Below are 21941 nucleotides of genomic sequence, written 5' to 3'. Positions count from 1 at the left end.
CATCCGGATTCTTTCTTGGTGTCGGAAATTCAGTTGGTAAGTCTCTGGGATCAGTCCTCTCAATTTAAGTGTGAAGGAGCCAGCAGGCTTTGGGTGGGTAGGGGTGTGGTGTATTTTGTGGTCTCAAAGGAGGAAGGTTCATGAAATTGTCCTCCATTTCTCTGGCTGTCTCCACAGCCCGGGTCATCATCTTTCATGCTGGGTTGTAGGGGTGGGGGCGAGATGAAGGAAGATCCGGCACCTTGGGTGCTTGATTTGAGGTATCTGTCCTGGCGGCCCTAAGAATTGCTAGCAGAGGGCGGATTCGGAATGCTCAGTGGGGCCCGGATGAGGGAGTGGGAAAGCCCCCACCCTGCACACGCGGGTTGCAGTGCGCTTGTGCAGTGGCATGTTCTTTTAGATAATCCGCCATCAGTGTGGGGATCGTGTGGCGTGGTCTGAGTGCGGAGCTGTGCAGGTCGCGTCTTACCATCTGGATTCTTTCTTGGTTTCTGAGACTCCATTGGTAGGTACTCGGATCACTCTTACCAGGAATTTAAGTGTGAAGTAGAAGAGCCAGCAGGTTTTGGGTGGGTAAGGGTGGTGTGCTTTCTGGCTTCCAACAACGAAGGTCCGTGAAGTAGTTCTCCTTTTCCTCTCAGTTTCTCTGTAGCCAGGGACATTGTATTTCCGGGTGGGGGTGGGGTTGAGATGAAGATCCGGCATCTTGGAGGCCTGATTTGAGGTATCTGGGTATCGGAGGTGCCAGGAATTTCCGACAGAGGGCGGATTAGAAATCCTCAACAAGGCCCGGATGAAGGAGTGGGGAAGCCAGCCTTCCGACCCCACCTCCAAACAGCACACAGGTCACAGTGCGCCTGTGCAATACCATGTGCTTTTTATTCGGCCATTTTCATGGGGTGCAGAGCTGGGCAGTTTGCGTCTTACCGTCCAGATTCTTTCTTGGTGTCTGAGATTCAGTTGGTAGGTCTCCAGATCTGATCTCTCAGGAATTTAAGTGTGAAGAAGGAGCCAGCAGGCTTTGGGTGGGTAGGGGTGTGGCGTATTTTGTGGCCTACAAAGAGGAAAGTTCTTGACATTGTCCTCGTTTCTCCCGCCGTGTCCACAGCCCTGGTCATTTTCTCTCCTGCTGGGTTGTAGGAATGGGGTAAGATGAAGGGAGATCGGGCACCTTGGGTGCTTGATTTGAGGTCTCTGTGTCCTGGAGACCACAGGATTGCCATCGGAGGGCAGAATAGGAATGCTCGGCGGGGCCCGGATGAGGGCGTGGGGAAGCCCCCACCCCCATCCTGCGCATGCGGGTTGCAGTGGGCCTGCGCAGTGGCATGTTCTTTAAAATCCGCCATTAGCGTGGGGTTTGTGTGGCGTGGTCTGAGTGCAGACCTGTGCAGGTGGTGTTTTATTGTCTGGATTCCCTCTTGGTGTATGAGACTCAGTTGGTCAGTTCTCAGATTACTCCTTTCAGGAATTTAAATGTGATGAAGGCGCCTGTAGGCTTTGGGTGGGTTGTCGCGGTGTGCTTTCTGGGCTCTACAGAGGAAGGTCCTCGAGGTGGTTCTTTTTCCTCTCAGTGTCTGTGCAACCAGGGCCATTGTCTTTCTTGGTGGGTGAGGTAGAGGGAGGATGGTGGGTGTGGGGTGAAATGAAGATCTGGTGTCCGGGAGAATGATTTGAGGTATTTGAGTTGTGAAGGTGCCAGGAACTGCCAGCAGATGGGAGATTTGGTAATGTGGCACGGTGCCTGAATGAAGGAGAGGGAAACCCCACCCACTTGCGTTGCTGGATTGAGTGCGCATGCCCACTGTTGTGCTGTTTCTCAGTGGCCATTTTTATGAGCCAAGTACAGTGCGTTCTGGTTGCAAAGGTGTGCGGCTTGCATCCTATTACCTGTATTCTTTCTTACTGAGACTTAATTGATAGGTCCTCAGATCAGTTTTCCTAGGAATTTATGTGTGTGAGGGGTCAGCCAGTTGGCTTTGGACTAGTAGCGATGGTGTGGTTCCTGGCCTCTGAGGAAAAAGTTCAAGATCATCATCCTTTTCACAAGGATTGGGGCTCTCATGGAGGCAAGAGGAACTACTGACCGAAGGAAAATTTAGGAATCTCCAGAGGCGGCCTAGCTCTGGGGGTGGGGGAGCAGTGTGCATGCCTAGCATGTGAATTGTGAGTGAATTGTGCAGTGAATTGTGAGTGTTGAGCTGTGTGGTTCTTGTCTTACTGTCTGGATTCTTCTCTCGCTGAGACTCAGTTGGAAGGTCAGCAGATCAGTTTTTCCAAGAGCTTAAGTGTGAGGATGGAGCCAGTAGGGTTTTTTTTTGGGGGGGGAGGGGTATTAGGGCAGTGTGGTTCCTGGCCCCTGAGGAGGAAAGTCGTTGAAGTTGTCTTCTCACAGGTGTCACAGCCACCATGGCCCTTGATGTGGTGACAGGACAAGGGAGGAGTTGGAGTGGGAACAGATGGGGGGTCTGATGAAGATGGAGCTAGTCTTGGGGGCATTATTTGAGGTATTGGGGTCATGGAAGCACAAGGAACTGCCAACAGGGCACAGATTCGGGAGTCCCCTGAGTCAGGGGCCCTGGGTAAGTAGCAAGTCCAGTGGTAAAGAAAGGTCCCGGAAACGGGGAACCTTGTGGGGTTGCATCCCTGAGACTTGTAGTGTACCAAACAGGACCAAGAGAGGAGAGTGCCCCATATAGTCTTTTTATTATAGGCACTTAGCTCTGCAGTTGTAGTGCAAAAATAATTGTAGACAGGTGTGCCTGGGTGGCTCAGTGGGTTAAAGCCTCTGCCTTCAGCTCAGGATCCTGGGATTGGGCCCCACATCAGGCTCGCTGCTACCCCCTCTCTCTCTGCCTGCCTCTCTGCCTACTTGTGATTTCTGTCAAATAAATAAAATATTTTAAGAAAATAATTGTAGACAATACATCAACAATGAATGTGGTTAAGTATTCCAATAAAACTTTATTGGAGGTGTGGAAAGAAAGGGCTTGGCAAATAAGTGTGTGAGAGCAGTAGTCACTCAAGTCTTAGTTATCTGGTAGTATTCTCTTAAATACCTCCAGGATGGTGAATGAAGTTGTGAAGCCACATCACTTCAAAATATATTGTGTTTCTTATGTGCCTTATTTAATTTCCCTGTCTACCTGGCCACGACCTGAGCTGTCACCTTTGCAAACCATTAGATTCCATGTGATCGGAGAGCATGCACAATTAAATTACCATTAGACTGACTTTAAAAATATTCTCCATGTTTGGCGGGGGTGTGTGTGTGTGTGGAGGGGGGGCAGAAAGCACATTTCGCTGTGTGGCCACAGAAGTGGTCAAATACGACTATCCTCTCAAGTGCATTTTCCAATTCCCAGTATTCTGTTTTCAGTGGAAACTATGAATTGGCAAGTGAGGTCAACATTCAGACCTAGAGCAAGACGAAATGATGAAAAATCTTTGCAACTGGTTGGGCCTATGGTTGTAAGTACTTGAACATTTTTTTTATTAGTACAAATTTATTTTTGTGGACATGTTGAACTGCTATAGATATGCTGATAAGGATTTTCCATGCTGATAAGGAGCATTTATCCAAGAGTGTTACATTCTGAGATTTTCTGGGTGGATGCTGTTCCGCTCCTGGGAAATGCACCTGATGACTTGTTTTTCATGCATACTAACAACAGACTGCACACATCCATCCCAACATACGTGAAAATAGTTTCCAAAGCCTTTCAGAGTAGCCTTTGTGGGAAGAGTAATTTTATTAAGAATGTGTATATTGAATAGTATTGGAGAAATGTCTTTAGATTTTTGTTGTTGGTGGGGCCATTAAACCGTTTTATAAATGCCTTGTGGATGTGACCTCTTTACTAGCTGTGGAGAGTCTGTTCTGCCAGTCTTCAGGTCTTCTTTCTGGTTACCCACTTAGGTGGGTATTATCTATATACACGTGTATATATGGGATGAAATGGGCTTAGAATCCTCCTGCCCTGCCATCTTCTGCAGAAGTGAAACGTCTTTAGATTTACTTAGGATCAAATATATCTATGTATTCATGTATTGACATTATTGATGTGTGTTAACAACACAACTTTTTATCTGCTTACATATACACACGCATACCCCTAGGCCCAGCAGCCTGATGCTGAGCCATGTTATGGCAAGGAGCCACCAACTGAGCGTCAGGATATTATACCTGATCAAGAGAAAAAAGATGAAGGAGCATCTGGGATTCAAGGTGAAGGGAAAGGGAAGAAGAAAACCCTCTTGGGGGCGGGATGTGTGTGAGTGTGTGTGTGTGCTTTGTGTATCGTGATATACTCATAACAGAAGGGAAGACAACAATAGGAATCTCAAACATTTCCTGGAAATTGGCTGGAAAAGTGAAGAGAATTGAGTTTGGAACCTAGGGCAGGCAGTTCCTCACTATAGTATGTTTCCCCTATTTTATAAATGAGAAAATTGGGGCTCAAGGATTGTGGTTATCAAAGAGCCATTTGGCTATTGAAAACAAAATTTATTGTTTTAAAGCAGCTCTTAAGGGATGCCTGGGTGGCTTAGTGGGTTAAAGCCTCTGCCTTCTGCTCAGGTCATGATCCAAGCGTCCCGGGATTGAGCCCCACATCAGGATCTCTGCTCGGCAGGGAGCGTGCTTCCTCCTCTCTCTGCCTGCCTCTCTGCCTACTTGTGATCTCTGTCTGTCAAACAAATAAATAAAATCTTAAAATAAAGTGGCTCTTAAAAGGAGTTTACATTCTTCTGTGGTTAGGAAAACCAGAAGAGGGACCCCTGGGTGGCTCAGTTGGTTAAGCGTTTGCCACTTGCTTAGGTCATGATCTCAGGGTCCTGGGATGGAGCCCCGCATTGGGCTCTCTGCTCACCAGGGAGTCTGCTTCCCCCTCTCCCCTTGCTCCTGCTCTCTCTCTCTCTCACTTGTTCATGTATTCAAATAAATAAATAAAATATAAATAAAAAAAAGAACCAAAAGGTTAATTATCCTGAGATTAATATGGAACAAATAATTTCTCCCAGATGTATAGTATTCCTAGTATATGGATTTTGAAGCAAGATCTTTACATCATTCAGGCCACTGTTAAAGGTGTCTGGAAAGTGACTGACCACAATGTCCATTCATTTCTTTCTACTCTCCTGCCTTTGTTCTAACTATAAAATAGTATACCTACTGTTACTCACAAATAACTTTGCTCTTCCTTTTGGTTCTTTGTTGTGCATGGGATTCACTTACGGAACATTACATACAGGACAGGGCCTTTGGACCTAAGTAGAACTTTGTTAAAATAAAGTTAAGTTTTCTTTTACCCCTAATGTGGGTGGGTGTCACTACTCTAAGATTTGTCACAGGTCTGCAAATAAACTCTTGGCTAATTCTTCAGAAAATCACACTTTAATTATAATTTAAATCCTATCCATGGTGTAGACTTCAGACTTTGTAGAGTGGCTGCTCACTGCTCTTAGTACACTATGGCAAAACACTAGAATTATACATGAATTATGGTTTATCCTTAGGCTGTCATTTAAAATAAAGGTTTCATAATACAGGAAAAACAGGTAAAGTCCATTCCTAGTTGCTACTAATATTGCAAAAAAGCCCCTACACTGAACTGCATGTACACTTAAAAATGGTTAAGATGGGGATGCCTGGGTGGCTCAATGGGTTGAAGCCTTTGCCTTTGGCTCAGGTCCTGATCCCAGGGTGCTGGAATTGAGCCTCACATTTTATTTGCCTCTCAAGTAAAATCTTTTTTTAAAAATGGTTAAGATGGGGTATTTTATGCTATGCATTTTTAATTTTTTAAAAGATTTTATTTATTTGACAGATCACAAGTAGGCAGAGAGGCAGGCAGAGGGGGAGGGGGAAGCAGGCTTCCCCCTGAGCAGAAAGCCTGATGCGGGGGCTCAATCCCAGGACCCTGAGTCAAAGACAGAGGCTTAACTCAGCTGAGCCACCCAGGTGCCCCTATGCTATGCATTTTTAAACCACAATTTAAAATGAAATAAAAATGAAGTACTGTCTTCTGAAGTACAATGTCATATATTTTTATTCTTTGTAGTTCAAAACCACAAATTTACAGGAAAGTTACAAGAATAGTACAATCATATATATACTTATGTTTATATAAAATTTTCACCTGGGTTCACCAGTGATTAATAGTTTTAACTGTTTTGGTTTCATGTCCTCTTCCCCTCCCTTTATATATACACACACTTACTGATATGTTTACTATTACTACTGTTGAGTCATTTACATAAAGTCCAACTATAATGATCCTTTGCCCTAAGTACTTTAGTGTACGTATAGCCTCAGAACAAAGAAAAAGTCATTCTCTGGGCTAACACCTGTATAGAAGTTTGACAGCAGGGGAATATTACCATTTAATATACAGTGTAAATAAAATTTCTCCAGCTGTCCTGATAATTTCCTTCATATAATTTTTTTTATCCAGAGTCCAGTTCAGGATCATGCATTTATTTGCATTTAGTTTTTTTCTAAAGATTTATTTAAGAGGGAGCAAGTGAGAGTGGGGGAGGTACAAAGGGAAAGAATCTCAGGCAGACTCCCCATTGAGCCTGATGCATTCGTGTGTGTGTGTGTGTGTGTGTGTGTGTGTGTGTGTTTGGGGGGGGGGTTGCGGCTCAATCTCCCAATACTGAGATCATGACCTCAGCAGAAATCGAGAGTTAGATGCTTAACTGAGCCCCCTGGGTGCCCCAGATTTAGTTTTTTCTTTTTTTAATCTGGAATGGTTCTGCACTTTTTTTTTTTTTTTTTTTTTTTTGCTTCTGCACATTTTTGATGAGGACCAAGCAGTTGGTTTGCAGAATGTTTATCACTTTTGGGCTTTAAGACTTTTCTTTCCCTTCAACATTTATTGGCATCTGCTCTTGCCATGTAACATGCCAAGTACTGAGAAATGTGCTTTCAGCCTCGATCTCACAATCTGTTCAGAGACGCAAGTCACTGGCAAGTATAATCCCAAGTACAGTATAGGTAAGTTACAAAGGGGACACCTGAGTTTCCTGAGGACAGTTTTGAAAAGGGTAGAGGGTAATAAAACCCTGCCTTGCTAGTTTCTGGTAATGGACACCTGAAATAACACTCCTGTAATTCTTACCACATTTATTACCACACTAGCCTAAGGCTTTCATTTCATAACACTGAGGGAATGAATATTATTTCCTTATTCATCTCCCATGTTTTACTTATTTTTTTTAATATTTTATTTATTGGAAAGAAAGAGACACAGCGAGAGGGAACACAAGCAGGGGGAGTGGGAGAGGGAGAAGCAGACTTCCCGCTGAGCAGGGAGCCTATGGGGGGACTCCATCCCAGGCCCTTGGGATCATGACATGAGCCGAAGGCAGACATTTAACAACTGAGCCACCCAGGCACCTTTTTAATTTTTTATTTATTTTTAGAGATTTTATTTATTTGACAGAATTCATGTTTTGCTTCTTAAATTGATCCCCTTTTTATGTTCAAGGGCCAGCCCCGGAACCTAATCCAAAGGAACCGGCTGGTGAGAAGACCGGGCGTGAGCGTGGAGATGGTCCTGCTGTCAAAGGGAGGGGTCTTGCAAATCTAGAGCCCCTGAAGATGCCAGAGGCAGGTATGTTATCCATCAAGCATGTAAATGACAGGGTGTCTGCTGTCCACAATATTATATTTTTAATAATACTGAGGTAACAACATTGTTCATTGTAGCTCACATCCCAAATGGCTGATTCACAGACTATTGGGCATAGATTGGGTCAAAAACATATAAATCGCAAGATAGGAAAACCATTTCTTTCAAGTATAAGTTGTTTAGCCAAGAGCTATAATAATTTCAGATACCTGCAGAGAGATCCACTTTTAACAGATCTGTGATGCATTTGTAACACACATCGGTTTGTATGAAATGTGCTGTGGTCCTAGTATCAGCTCTAACATAATCTGTTTGGGTAAAACCCTCACCCTCTGAACCCATCTTTTCTCTTAGGAAAGTAGGGGATTCAAAGCAGATCCTTGAAAACAGTTTTCAGTTCTGAGTTCTGGTTGTATTGGAAAGGATTCACTCATTTACGTAATTTTGAAGAAAATGGACAAAAGCCAAGTATACACAATAAAGAATAAGAACAAGACAGTAACAGACCTTGAATATACATTTGGCTTTCCAGTTTTTCTTTTTCTTCCTTATCTTGTCTTCCCCTTCCACCCCCCACTTTTTTTTTTTTTTTTTGCAGTTTGATGTTACCTTGATGGTAATGACTTAAAACTGCTGTGACCATGTAATGTGTGCAAACGGGCATACTTCTAAGTATATAGAGCCACTGTTTGTAATTACAACGGGCATATGGGTGAAAACAGGGACAGATGGTCACCCTACTTAAGCTAACCATGTAAGGGCTAAACTAGCTTAAAGAACAGTTTGGCACTTTCCACAATAGAGTTGAAACATTTGCAATACTAGCCTTTCTATTTATTTCACTTAAGCAATTCCAAGCATGACATTACGGTTTTTGGTATCTTATATTCGGAAGGTTTTCTCAAATCAAAACATAAAATGGGTAACTTCTTAAAAAATTATTTTAAGGATTTTATTTATTTATTTGACAGAGATCACAAGTACGCAGAGAGGCAGGCAGAGAGAGAGGAAGGGAAGCAGGCTCCCCGCTGAGTAGAGAGCCTGATGCGGGGCTCGATCCCAGGACCCTGGGATCATGACCTGAGCTGAAGGCAGAGGCTTTAACCCACTGAGCCACCCAGGCACCCCAACTGATAACTTTTTAAAAGCTTCTGTCTCTTAGGTTTCTCATTTGGTTGATTGGATTCTTTTTTTTTTTTTAAGATTTTTATTTATTTATTTGATAGACAGAGATCACAAGTAGGCAGAAGGCAGGCAGAGAGAGAGGGGGAGAAGCAGGGTCCCCGCTGAGCAGAGATCCCGATGTGGGGCTCGATCCCAGGACCCTGAGATCATGACCTGAGCTGAAGGCAGAGGCCTAAACCACTGAGCCACCCAGGCGCCCCTGGTTGATTGGATTCTTAACAGTATAAGAAATCTTTGCTTTCTATTCAAAACTACCTGAGTAAATGCATTGGGTTTAATCTATTCTGACCTTAAGAAAGTCCCCTTTCTTTGACCATCAGAAAGTGTTATTTCTATACCTTTTAGTGTTGTCTGAATAAAGTTCTCTGAAGTAATGGTAATGTTTCTCTTACAGGCGAATGGAAACCAAAGGTGTTTAAATGAAGACAAGCTGAAGCCACATGGGCAGTTCTTGTATTGAAAAGTGGCTACAATTCTCTCAATAAAGTTCTGCAGTTTTGTCCAAAGAAGTCTTAGACCTCGTTTGTGAAATTTGTTCCTAGGAATTTGAGGTTATTGAAAATAGTACTTCTTTTGAAATTTTATATTTTTAAAGCGTAATTGTTAAATTCTAGTGTAGCTAACCTACAGTGTTAAAGGAGTTTCAGGTGTACAATTTAGTGGTTCAACACTGTGGAAAATAGCATGGAGGTTTCTAAAAAAATTAAAAGTAGATTTACCTTATGGTCCAGTAATTCTGCTACTGGGTATTTGCCCAAAGAAAACGAGACATAATTTTTATATATTACTTTTTCTACCCAGCAGCCTTGCTAACTAGGCTTAATACCAAAAGTTTATCTTTAGATCTTTTTCTGTTTTCAAAATACATAATCATATCATCTTTGAATAATAACAGTTTTGTTCCTGCTATTTTATATTATTTTAATTTTTTGTTTCTGACATTTTAAACATTGCGTCTTTTATTTGTGTTCTCTCCTTTTATGTCATTAGGCAGACCCACCCAGTACAGGGTTGAATAGGACTGGTGACTGGGTACATCCTTTTAAACATTTTACCATAATGTTCACTGCACATTTTTTGTAGATACATTTTAACAGGGTAAAGTCATTCTAGTCTATTCCTAATTTGCTGGTAATATTCATCTTGAAAATATGTTGAATGTCAGCAAACACATACGGCATTTACTGAGATGATCCTAAGATTTTTTTCTCTTACTGTGGTGAATTGCGTTGGCAAGTTTCTGTGTTTAAGCCAACTTCGGATTCCTAGGGTAAACAACTTGGTCATGAGTGATCCATGTTCTAATGATCTGTTCAGGATTTTTAAGTATTTCCTCCCGAGTGACACTAGTCTATTTTTTCATCTTAATATACTCTGTTGGACTTCGGTATCAAGGTTATGCTAGCTTCATAAAATGAATCGGGATGTAAAATGTATTTTTCTATTTTCTGGAGCTCCAAGGCTGTGAGTCATGTAGGGCTAGGGTTTATATTCAGCTGTTTCTGGATTGCTCCTCTGTTGTAAAGCTGGACCTCTACATAAAGGGCAGTGACTTAAGAGGCAGCTCCAGGTTCCCATCTCTTCAAACTTTGTGAGGTTTCAGATTCCCTGCAGGATAACCTATAATGATGCTCTCACTCTGAAAGCTACCTGCTCCTGTTTCTATGCCAGTATCCATCTATACCCAGAAGGTTAAAATTGGCTTTTAATTTTTTCCTAGATAATTTTGATCTGTGCTGTAGGGTAGGAAATGGCTGACCAACCCAGAGCTGTGTACAGATAAGATAGCTCTATTTATTGAGTTCTTTAATAACAAATAATAACTCACATTTATAGGGTATCATCTGTTAGTCACTTCTCTGTACTGGGTTCTTTATAATTTATAAGGTCATCAAATCCTTATGAAGAAGGGAAGTCAGAATTGTCCCAAGACTGGCCATCTCTACCTTCAGTAAGAAGTAGATTTGGGGATTCATTGAAGTTCTAAATTCAAAGCCCTTGATCTTTCCTCAGTAAAAGCTTCTGAAAGTGAATAAGGAAGAACTGATGGCATATATGATGATTTTAGTTACAATCTGGTATTTATGTAAGTATTTTTTAAAGATTTTATTTGAGAGAAAGTACAAGCTGGGGGAGCAGCAGAGGGAGAGGGAGAAGCAGACTCCCTGCTGAGCAGAGAGCCCGATGCAGGGCTTGATCCTAGAACCCCAGAATCATGACCTGAGCTGAAGACAGATGCTTAACCAACTGAGTCACCCAGGTGTCCCATTTATGTGAATATTGTGTGTGTGTATACACACAATTTGATGTAAAGGCTTTGTTCTTATCTTGAAGGGTTTCCTAATTGCCAAACAGAACTCATGTGGTGCCCCAGATGAAATCATGAGTTAAAAAAAATTAAAAATCACATGATGATCTTGTGCTACACAAAAATAGAGCTACAGAGTACTAAAGCCATTTGAGACAATTGTTTATGGGAGAGAGAGAAAAGAACTTGTGCCCCAAGCCTTATGGTAAAATCTCCTGTAAACCCATCTGTCCTTCAAAATTATTCAGAGATGGAACAGCCAAAAATCTCCCATTTGCCTAATAGTTCTTGCTCAGAATCTTCCTTAACTGCCTGATTTCAACCTTATACCCCCCTTTTTTTCGTGAAAATTAATTTTATTTGTTCAATATAGCACGGCTCTGGGTTTTACACGCGTCCCCCAGAAGGCTAGTCAACACCCTTGCTGTTCCCATGTTAATACTCAGGCAATAACTGGTGGAGAGCAGCCTGAGTTTGTAATGGAGAATAATCCTTTTTGAGATCTGATCACAAAAGAAAAAAAAACAAACTTGTACAGAAACATTGTGGAAAATACTCTGAGGCAGAACGAAAGATGACTGGGTGACAGACTGTGAGCTGTTTGAGGACATTACCCTTGAGTCACTGGATTCTGCAGGCTTGACGTTCTTAAGTCTCGGATGTGCAGACAGCCCTGTCAGAGAAGGCTGTACCGCGTCCTATTGTTTGTGCCTGCTGACCTGCTGGGGGGCTGGTGGGCGTCCCGTGGATTTCCCTTCCAGTGTGGCAAAGGCCAGTTGTGCACCGAGGAAGCAACGGTGTTTCGGCATTCAGAACGGTCTATCGGTGTGTGTACCCACTATACACAATGACAGCAAGTTACAGCTCTGAGACCCCATTTGTAGCTTTACTGCCCCATAAAACAGGTTCTGAAAAGAAGCCTAAAACCATTCTGAAAGAACACCCTACTTAGAATCTACCTTGCTTAGGGAACGGCAGGGTATTACATAAAGCAATGATTAATTCTCCCTCTCACAGAGGCTTTTTTTTTTTTTTAAAGATCTTATTTATTTATTTGTCATAGAGAAGCGAGAGCGAGCACAGGCAGAGTGGCAGGCAGAGGCAGAGGGAGAAGCAGGCTCCCTGCCAAGCAAGGAGCCCGATGTGGGACTTGATCCTAGGACGCTGGGATCATGACCCGAGCCGAAGGCAGCCGCTTAACCAACTGAGCCACCCAGGCGTCCCCTCACAGAGGTTTAATAATGTTTCCTGACCACAAAGGACTGAAATTCCAAGGTTCAAATACAAAAAATAAGTGTAGGGGATCCCCATTTGCCACAAAATAGTGAAAGTTCACCCGGTTGTAAAGGTGGTTGAAAAAATTAGGGCCTCAGAAGAAGAAAAGGAAAAGGAACCAAGGGGATTGGCTGAGGCAAAACAGCCCTGGATCCTACCTCTTCTGTGTCCTTAGGGGCTATGCCATGAACTAGGCATGGATTTTGGTCCTGGCTCTGACACTGTGGTGGTGTGAAAGGCATTTAAATCCTTTGGGCATCCATTAGGTCTGTTACCTCATCTTTTAAAAAGATTTTATTTATTTGAGAGAGAGCAAGAGAGCATGAGCTGGAGGAGAGGCAAATGGAGAGGGAGAAGCAGACTCCCCACTGAGTAGGGACCCAGTTCGGGGCTCGATCCCAGAACCCTGTGATCATGACCTGAGCTGAAGGCAGATGCTTAACCAACTGAGCTACCCAGGGACCCTGTGTTTCCTCATTTGTAAAATAGGAATTACAGTGATTGCTGTGATGAATGAGAGAGTATACAGATACGTTGTTTGCTCTGGGGACCATCACATTGGTGGGTCAGACAAACAGAAAAGCAGTTAAAGTGCAAAGGAGAAAGACAGGGAAGGGATCCAGGAAAAAAATAGTGAGTGGGGTGGCCAGGAAGCAGGAGAAAAACCAGGACAGGAGAGGAGACTGAGATTCTCTGGGAATCCAGGTCACTGGATTCCCATGTCCACTGGTCTGGGTTTGCATATGTGATCCTGTTGATAGGCTGGGTGACATATACCTCAGTACTTAATAGTAAAATAAGCAGACTGGTCTCACACTTAAAGACGAAGATAATCAGACCACACTGTTGCATTTATCCAAAAGATATTTACTCAAGAGTCTGGTTTGGTTATCTACCCTTTTGTATATGGGAAGACTTCAGTGAATGAGCTGATGATGCATCCCTTAGATGAGGGCTGATCTGATCAAGTAGCAGTAACAAAAGACAGACTGTGAAGAGAAAAATTCATTTAATAAGTTTTACATGACCTGAGGAGGTGGTTAAACCTCAGCATTTTTATGCTAGATTTGATGAAGAGTGGAAAGTCATGGGAAAACGTGATAGGACAAGAAAAGTTATGAACCTAGTGTAGTAAATTAGGGGAAACACCAGAGTCCTTTCATTTGGATCCCTCTTTGTGTTTTTGGAAAGAAGGATGACCCCTTTTCTTTTTTTCTTAATATTTCTGTTTATTTGACCGAGAGAGAGAGAGAGCGAGCGTGTGAGCGTGCGTGCACAAGCAGGGCGTGTGGCAGGCAGAGGGAGAGAGAGAAGCAGGCTTCCCACAGAGCAGGGGAAGCTTGATGTGGGACTCAATCCCAGGACCCCAGGATCATGACCTGGGCTGAAGGCAGTCCCTTAACCATCTGAGCCACCCAGGTGCCCAAGGATACTCCTTCCACTTGAAAGAGGGCACCTTTCACATGAGGGTCTTATGACCTGTTTCAGGGAAAGGTTAGAAAATCCTGCCTGCCCCTTCAGTTTCTTGAATTCCTATAGCTAAAGTATGCAATAGGCCAAGGTACCATGTTTTGGGGTAGTGTGTCCTGAACCCCATCACTGGCAGAGGTGAGTAGCATGTGTCATCCTTATCACTCAAACAAAAACCAAAACCAAGTCAAAACCAAAACCAGGGATGTCTGCGTGGCTCAGTTAAACGTCTGCTCAGGTCATGATCCTAGGGTCCTGGGATAGAGCCCCATTGGGCTCTCTGCTCAGCGGGGAGCCTGCTTCTCCCTCTCCCTCTGCCTGCCATACCCCCTGCTTGTGCTCTCTCTCTCTCTGTCAAATAAATTTAAAAATAAACACCCCCCCCAAAAAAAAAACTTTGAGCCCTTGCTGGGTATCAGGCTCCTTATTCTGGGCTAGGCAGGCTCTGAGGACATAGGAATGATTCACACGGGATAAGTTCTCAAACAACTCATGGTTAATGATCAGAGAACCATCCACAAGATATGACGGAGCAAATTTGATGACAGCCATGCAGGGAGCCAGAGGGCGCTCAGAACACAGGAGAGAGAGCCCTGTAACTCAGGGGGTCAGGAATGGCTCCCCCCAGGGGATCATGTGCATGCTTTAGGTGCTGTTTCACTATAAATACATTTCAATCTCTGTTATTATTCCTCTTTCATTAAAAAAAATCTTACTGCTCCATTATTCTCATTCTGTAGATGAGTTAATTGTGAATAAGAGAAGATAACTCTCTTATTCAAGGTACAGCAACTTTCCAACCCTGGACTCTTTGAAACCCTGTGTACTTCACCTCTTTTTGCTTTTAATATTGTCTTCTTTATTAAATCACATTCACCATAAATAATTTTCCTTGCTCCTCTTGGCCCATAATTTCTTTTTCTTTAATTCATCTGGAGTTTATTTATTTAGCTTCTTTTTAAAGATTTTATTTATTTATTTATTTATTTATTTGACAGAGAGAGACAGAGGGAGAGAGAGAACAAAAATGGGGAGTGGGAGAGGGAGAAGCAGGCTTCAGGTACCCCTAGCTCATTTTTTTTTCCTTTTACAGCATTAGTGTCAAACTGCCAAAATAGTTTTCAAAGTGACTGTACAATTTGCATTCCCACCAGCAGTGCATGAGGGTTTTAGTTGGTTCCACATCCTTACAAACACTTGTGGGGGTCAGTCTTTTTAAATTTAGCCATTCTAAATGGCTGTGTAATGGCAACTCCTTGGAGTTTTAATTTGCTCAACCCATTGAGCCTATATTCATGCATTAATTTTCATCCGTGTATATTCTTGTGTGTTCAGATTTCCTGTACATGTTTTATTGGGTTGTTTGTGATCTTTTTGTTTAGGGTTTTGTTTATTTTCTAAAATTTTACGGTAATATACCTTTGTCCGTGTTTTTATTCATTTGTGTTGGAAACTCATGCCCTTCATTTTTAAAGGATCATTCTTGCCTTTTTTTTTTTTATAATTTTCTTTTGCTATTTTCTCTGTTCTCAGTGTCTGGAAGGTTTCTTAATTTAATCCTAGATTACTTTTACTAAGACTTTTTTTTAAAGGTTTTATTTTATTTTTTAAGTCATCTCTATACCAACCTGGGTCTTGAATTTACAACCCTGTTCTGCGGTGCCTGGGTGGCTGGGTCGTTAGGCGTCTGCCTTCGGCTTGGGTCATGATCCCAGGGTCTTGGAATCAAGCCCTGCATCGGGCTCCCTGCTCTACGGAGAGCCTGTTTCTCCCTCTCCCACTCTCTTTGCTGTGTTCCCCCTCTCGCTGTGTTTCTTTCTGTCAAATGAATAAATAAAATCTTTTTAAAAAAAAAGAAAAATAAAAATCTACTTTTCTTCACTTCAGTAACAATTTTTTAAGGCTTTTATTTATTTGACACAGAGAGAGAGAACATAAGCAGGGCAGGGGCAGGCAGAGAAAGAGAGGGAGAAGCAGGTCACCGCTGAGCAGGAAGCCCCATTTGGGGACTCGGTCCCAGAGCCCTGGGATCATGACCTAAGCTTAAGACAGATACCCAACCAAATGAGGCACTGAGGTTCCCCCAGTAACAACTTTTAAAAGGTACAAAACAAAAAGAATCTACTTTTCTACCTTTTCTTAATTCATGAATGCTTAAAATATAAACATACAGCTTACCTGATTCAGTTCCCCTTGTGGGGTTCTGATACCAATATTATGGGAACTTTCTACAAAATATTGGAAACCTCTTTCCTTTCCCAGTGGAAGGGTTTAAGGAGCACTGGCCTTGTGTGTTTTCCTTATAAACGCTGGTGTTCCTAAGCCTTGACAATAACCTAAGTGTTTCTGAAAAGGACAAAAGGTGGCTCTTGGGGAGCAGGAATTCTTTGGGTGTATTGACTTTAGCTGGAGTGTTTTCTTTGAGCTAAGCGAGAAACTCCCCGGGCAAACTGAAAGCCAGGAAAAACTGGCTGATATCTGCTGTTTCCCCCCAAGTCACTTGATGACTGTCTTTGACTCAGAGATTTGGGTGAAGAGGCACTCAAAGGGAAAACAGAAAGGGCAAGCGATGAGAAAGGTGGGGAGGTTTTTTTCTTACAGGAAAAGATAAATCCCAGATTATCTGCTTGGTCTGTTTAGATAGCAGTCTGTCCATTAAAGGTGTTAGGGGAAAAGAAAAGGTATTGGGAAATCTTTTTTTGTTGCTCAGGCTTTGGGTCCCAGGCCTTTATCAGGAGCTGTGCTCCCGGGTCAGAAGTCATCCTGACGATGAGTCAGCTCCCCCAGCCTGGGCACCTTGGAGAAGAGATACTTATCTAGGCTGCTGGGACCATAGTCCCAGGCAAGGTAAATAATTGCACAAATTACCCTATGTCACCAGGACAAAGACCTCAGGAGGACCAGAGACTTCTAGATGTGTCTACTGGGCATCAAGATCAATTCCCAAAAGAGGTACCAGCTCCTCCAAGAGCCATGGGCACCTGGAATTCTAGGACCTGAAGGATGAATATTTGCAGCAGCTGTGGATAAAGAAAGGGCCTCCTCCTTCACTGCAACAGTCTTCTTTGGGCACTGCTGTGTTTTAAAAATTACTTATGTATTTAAAAAGTGTGGTGAAATATATATAATTAATATATTATATATTAATAATATATTATTAATAATTAACTAATATATTTATATATTATATATTACTATATATTATATTATATAAAAAGAGCATATATATATAATATTATATATTACATATATATATGGCATAAATTTTACCACCCTAACAATTTTTAGGTGTATAGTTCTATGGCATTAAGTACATTTACATTGCTATGAACCATCACCATCCATCTCCAGGACTCTCTTTTTTTTTTTTAAAAGATTTTATTTATTTATTTATTTGACAGAGAGACACAGCTAGAGAGGGAACACAAGCAGGGGGAATGGAAGAGGGAGAAGCAGACTCCCCGCTGAGCAGGGAGCCCAGTGGGACTCGATCCTAGGACCCCAGGATCATGACCTGAGCTGAAGGCAGATGCTTAACTAACTGAGCCACCCAAGTGCCCCAACAACTCTCTTTATTTTGTAAAACCAAAACCTTGTACCCATTAAACATTAGGCCCCCCATTTCCCTCTCTATGTCTCTTTCATTTATAATTGGTAGTTTGTCTTCTCTTTGTGCTTTGCTTGTATTTGTGTCTTTGGTCAGTCTGGCTAGAGTTTGGACAATTTTATTGATCTTTCCAAGGAACTAGCTTTTGGCTTCATTGATTTTTTTCTATTGTTATTCTGTTTTTTAATTTTTCTTGATTTATTTTCTTATTTTTACAGTTTCCTTCCTTCGGCTTGCTTTAAGTTTGATTATATGTCTCTGATTTCATAATGTGGTAGCTTAGATCATTGATTGGTGGCCTCGAGGGGGATCAGGACATGCTACTCTAAAACACAGCACCTTGGCATACTGAATATTTTAAGGGGAAGGAGTGTGAGAAAACAGCAGAAGCAGGAAGGTCACTCCAACCTTCCCCTTGCCTTTTTCCCCTGAAACAGATCATGAGACTCTCATGTGAGAGGTGCCCCCTGCCACCCAATACTCAGAGGAAAAGAGCATCCTTCTCTCTGAAGACACAAGGATGCTGAGAAGAATCTGAAAGAAGAGACCTTGTTAAGTTTCCCCCAGCTTTTTAAAAAATATTTTATTGATTTATTTGACAGAGATACAGAGAGCACAAGTAGGCACAGTGGCAGGCAGAGAGAGAGGAGGAAATAGGTTCCCCACTGAGCAGGAAGCACAATTCGGGGCTTGATCCCAGGACCCTGGGATCATGACCCATGCCAAAGGCAGATGCCCAACCGACTGAGCCACCCAGATGCCCTTTCTCCAGTTTTAAAATCCTTTTTGAAAGATAAGATTTTCTTTATCTGAGAGAGAGAGAGAGCGAGCGCGCTTGGGGTGGAGGGAAGAGGGAGAAGCAGGCTCTCCACTAAGCAGGGAGCCCGAGGCGGGGCTCAATCCCAGAACCTTGGGATCATGACCTGAGCCGAAGGCAGACACTTAACCAACTGAGCCACCCAGGTGCCCCCAAAATATTTTCTAATTTGCTTAGCAACTTACTTTCACGCACCCGTAGGTTATGTATACGTGTCTTTAACTGTCAAACATTTGAGGAGTAGTCTGTTATTTTTCTGTCATCAATTTCTAGTTCAGCTCCATTATGGCTAGAGAACATACTATGCCTTTTTTCAGTTGTTTTGAATTTGTTAAAATTTTATTATGACCCCGATGATGGTCATATGGACACGGACTCTCTTGCCTCCTTCTTTCACTTAAAAAGACTCTTGTGATTACACTGGGGACCCCCAAATAATCCAGGATAATTTCCCCCACTTTGATGCTTTATTTAATCCCACCTGCAAAGTCCCTTTGGCCATGTGAGATGACGTCTTCACCGGCTCTGGGGATTAGGATGTGAGCATCTTTGGGGGGGGTGGTTAGTATTCTGTGTACCACACCTCCTTTCCCTCTAGTAACCCTTACAGTGGCTGTCAGTGTCCCCAGACTGGTCCACAGAGGTGAAGAGATTTGGCTTGCTTCTCAGAGAGTAGCAAGGTCCATGTCTCACAAAGGAGAAAAGTGCAGCAACAGTCGAGGACCCCTAGGAATACTAGTAACACTACGAGTTGATAGTCAGTGTTGATAATTACAGTTACCATTTACCCTGAGCTTTGTGTGGATTAGAGCTGCCCCCAGCCGCATTTTCCAAGTGAGAGTCTGAGACTTAGCAAGGTTCTTGGATTTGCCCAATGGCATGCAGACAGGGAGTAGTGGAGGAGTCAGGGTTAGAAATCAGGCTTTGTCCATCCTCCACGCATTTAACCACTGCCTCAAGTTAACGACCATGACCCCCGGAAGGATTGGGGGAGGCCTCCTTAAAGTGGATCCTTTACAGATCTAGAACTGTAGGATGGATTTTAGGGTCCGCTAGCGGCCAGACCTCTGTCAATATTGGACCTACAGAGAGGCTATTTGGCGCCATGGCTCCCTTTGTGTCTCTGACTCTCTCCTTCCCATACATGTTGGTGTGTGTGTGTGCGGGTGCACGTGCGTGCACCCGCACACACACACACACACACACAAACACAGAATGTGGTGTCTTATATTTGTGGTCTAATCTATATAACTCAGGGCTTATGTATCCACACCATTTAGGAGATTACGACCCTCGACACACATGTGGGATTCCTCACACAAAGCTCTGTAACCAGTGTAGAACCATCCACAGCCCTGTCCACCCCTCTTGCATTAAAATGGCCTCCATTGTTGAGGGTGAGCAGGAGGCAGCCATGGAGAGTGACAGTTTCCTGTGGGCATCTGGGGTGGGGAGTGAGCAGCAGAGTGTGAATGGTAGAAATGTCTGGACCAGGATTTTTGGGCCCTTTAACGTATCTCTTCCCAAATCACCACTTGCAAGCCACCAGGCGTCCCCTTCTTCCCTTGTCCCTGGAGCCTTTTTACCCCCCTCCTCCAGCCCTAGTCACGGGGCCTCAGGTACACCCCGTGTCTGCCAGCTCTAGACAGGGAGTCCTGGGCAATGAATTCCCCAGGGCTGAGGGTAAAGGGAAGGTTTTCTAAGAGGAGGAGCTGCAGTGAGTGTCCCATCAGGAGGCAGGATGACACTGTGCAGGGCTGGCGCAGTGAGCACAGAGAAGGGTCCCTGGGAGGGACTGGGGCCTCATGACCACATTAGTGTTCCTGTGGCTGTCCTTATGGGCTTTTTAGCCTCTGGCCAGCTGTGCCCCAAGGCAGCCGGACAACCCAAGTCTGTTACCTGCTTTGTCTGGGCCCGAGTGGTCTCATGGGCGACCGGGTTTTCTTCTAAGGGGGCCTAGTGAGGATTAAATGAGCAGGCACCTATGAAGTACTTGGGATAAGCCATAAAGAGGGAAATCCTGCCATTTGCAGTAACATGGATGGCCCCTGAGGACAATATGCTAGGTGAAGTAAGTCAGACAGAGAATTATATTAATAATTATTAATATTAATTATTAATAATAATTATTATTATACAGAGTACTGTATGATCTCACTGATATGTGGATTCTTAAAAAAAAAAAGCAAACTCATAGAAACAGAGAACAAATTGGTGGTTGCCAGAGGTGGGGGGCTGGGGAATGGGGAAAGGGGGTCAAAATACAAACTTCCAGTTATAAATAAGCTCTGGAGGTCTAATGTACAGCATAGTGATTCTAGTTAATAATACTATACTATGTATTTGAAAGTTGTCAAGAGATTAGGTCTTAAAAATGTTCTCATCATAATGGGGCACCTCAGTGACTCAGTCATTAATCATCGGCCTTCGGCTCAGGTCATAATCCCAGGGTCCTGGGGTTGAGACTCACATCAGGCACCCTGTTCAGCAGGAAGCCTGCTTCTCCCTCTCCCACTCCCCCTGCTTGTGTTCCCTCTCTCGCTGTCTCTCTGTCAACTAAATGAAAAAATAAAATCTTTAAAAAAAAGTTGTCATCATAAGAAAAAATTGTAACTATTTGAGGTGATAGATTTTAACAAATCTTACTGCAGTGATCAGGGTGCCTGGGTGGCTCAGTCAGTTAAGCATCTGCCTTCAGCTCAGGTCATGATCCTGGGATAGAGCCCCACATCAGGCTCCATGCTCAAGTGGGGAGCCTGCTTCTTCCTCTCCCCTCTGCTCATGTTCTCTCTCACCAATAAATAGATAATGTCTTTTTTTTAAAAAAAAGTTATTTGAACTTATAGAAACTTTGACCTGACTGTTAGTCCAAATGGGGTCCTGGTCCTTCAGCCTCTCTCAGGGGCCCGGAACATTCTTCCTGGTGTCAAGGTGCACAGAGGCTCACTCCCCATGGTGCCCACACTGAAGGCACTCTGGATGTCTGCTTCAAGGTGGAAGCAGGAGGGGTTAGCCATCAAGTGAGCATCTACTCAGGGATGCCCACACAATATCAGGTAGATCCTGACTGCTGGAAATCTGGCAGTACCACAGGCACTCACAAAACCTCAGGTGTCCCAGTCTAGCGTAGAAGGCTCATACATATGTACAAGCACAACAAAGAAATGGAAAGGCACCGCAGTATGTAGGTTTAAGAATGGAACGTTGGATCCAGATGGTCTTGGTTTGAATCCTGGCTCCATGATTTTCCAGCTGTGTGACCTCTGGCAGGTTGCTAAACTTCTCTGTTTCTCAGATGCCTCATTTGTAAAATGGAGAAAACAACACTATCTACCTCATTAGGTTGTTGTAAGGAGTATAATAGGAGTTAATATGTATAAAGAGTTTAGAACACATCCTGACATATAATAAACGTTCAATAAATGCTTGGTAGTGAAAAAAAATGAAGTATTGAATTAAAAGTCCAGCCCAAGGACATTTTAGAAGGGACCCAAAGGAAAGGAAGGCAAAGCTGATAACAGCACTACCCATCAAAGTTATTTCCTTACAGCTTTTTAAAAAAGATTTTACTTATTTATTTGACAGAGAGAGATCACAAGTAGGCAGAGAGGCAGGCAGAGAGAGAGACGGAGAAGCAGGCTCCCT

General features: G+C 43.2%; 1 protein-coding gene across 1 annotated transcript; it reads left to right on the top strand.

Annotated features, from left to right (window-relative positions):
• Positions 1-885: 885 nt before the first annotated feature.
• On the top strand, positions 886-9260 carry GAGE10 (G antigen 10). The gene is made up of 5 exons (XM_044235503.1): positions 886-963; positions 3377-3468; positions 4117-4225; positions 7491-7616; positions 9214-9260. Exons 2-5 carry the CDS (start codon positions 3385-3387, stop codon positions 9240-9242), a joined length of 348 nt encoding a protein of 115 aa, XP_044091438.1. The 5' UTR covers positions 886-963; positions 3377-3384; the 3' UTR covers positions 9243-9260.
• The last annotated feature ends 12681 nt before the right edge of the window (positions 9261-21941 follow it).

The sequence above is a fragment of the Neovison vison genome, chromosome X (genome assembly GCF_020171115.1).
Source record: "Neovison vison isolate M4711 chromosome X, ASM_NN_V1, whole genome shotgun sequence".
NCBI classification, from domain to species: Eukaryota; Metazoa; Chordata; class Mammalia; order Carnivora; family Mustelidae; genus Neogale; species Neogale vison.
The sequence above is the reverse complement of the archived record's forward strand: the minus strand, read 5'-3'. Positions and strand labels throughout refer to the sequence as shown.

Bases quoted from the DNA above. Each gene is read 5' to 3' on its own strand.
- GAGE10 (XM_044235503.1), top strand. From the start codon at position 3,385: ATGAATTGGCAAGTGAGGTCAACATTCAGACCTAGAGCAAGACGAAAT. The intron at 4,226-7,490 runs GTGAAGGGAAAG...TTTATGTTCAAG, and splicing joins AGGAGCATCTGGGATTCAAG to GGCCAGCCCCGGAACCTAAT. The intron at 7,617-9,213 runs GTATGTTATCCA...TTTCTCTTACAG, and splicing joins CCTGAAGATGCCAGAGGCAG to GCGAATGGAAACCAAAGGTG.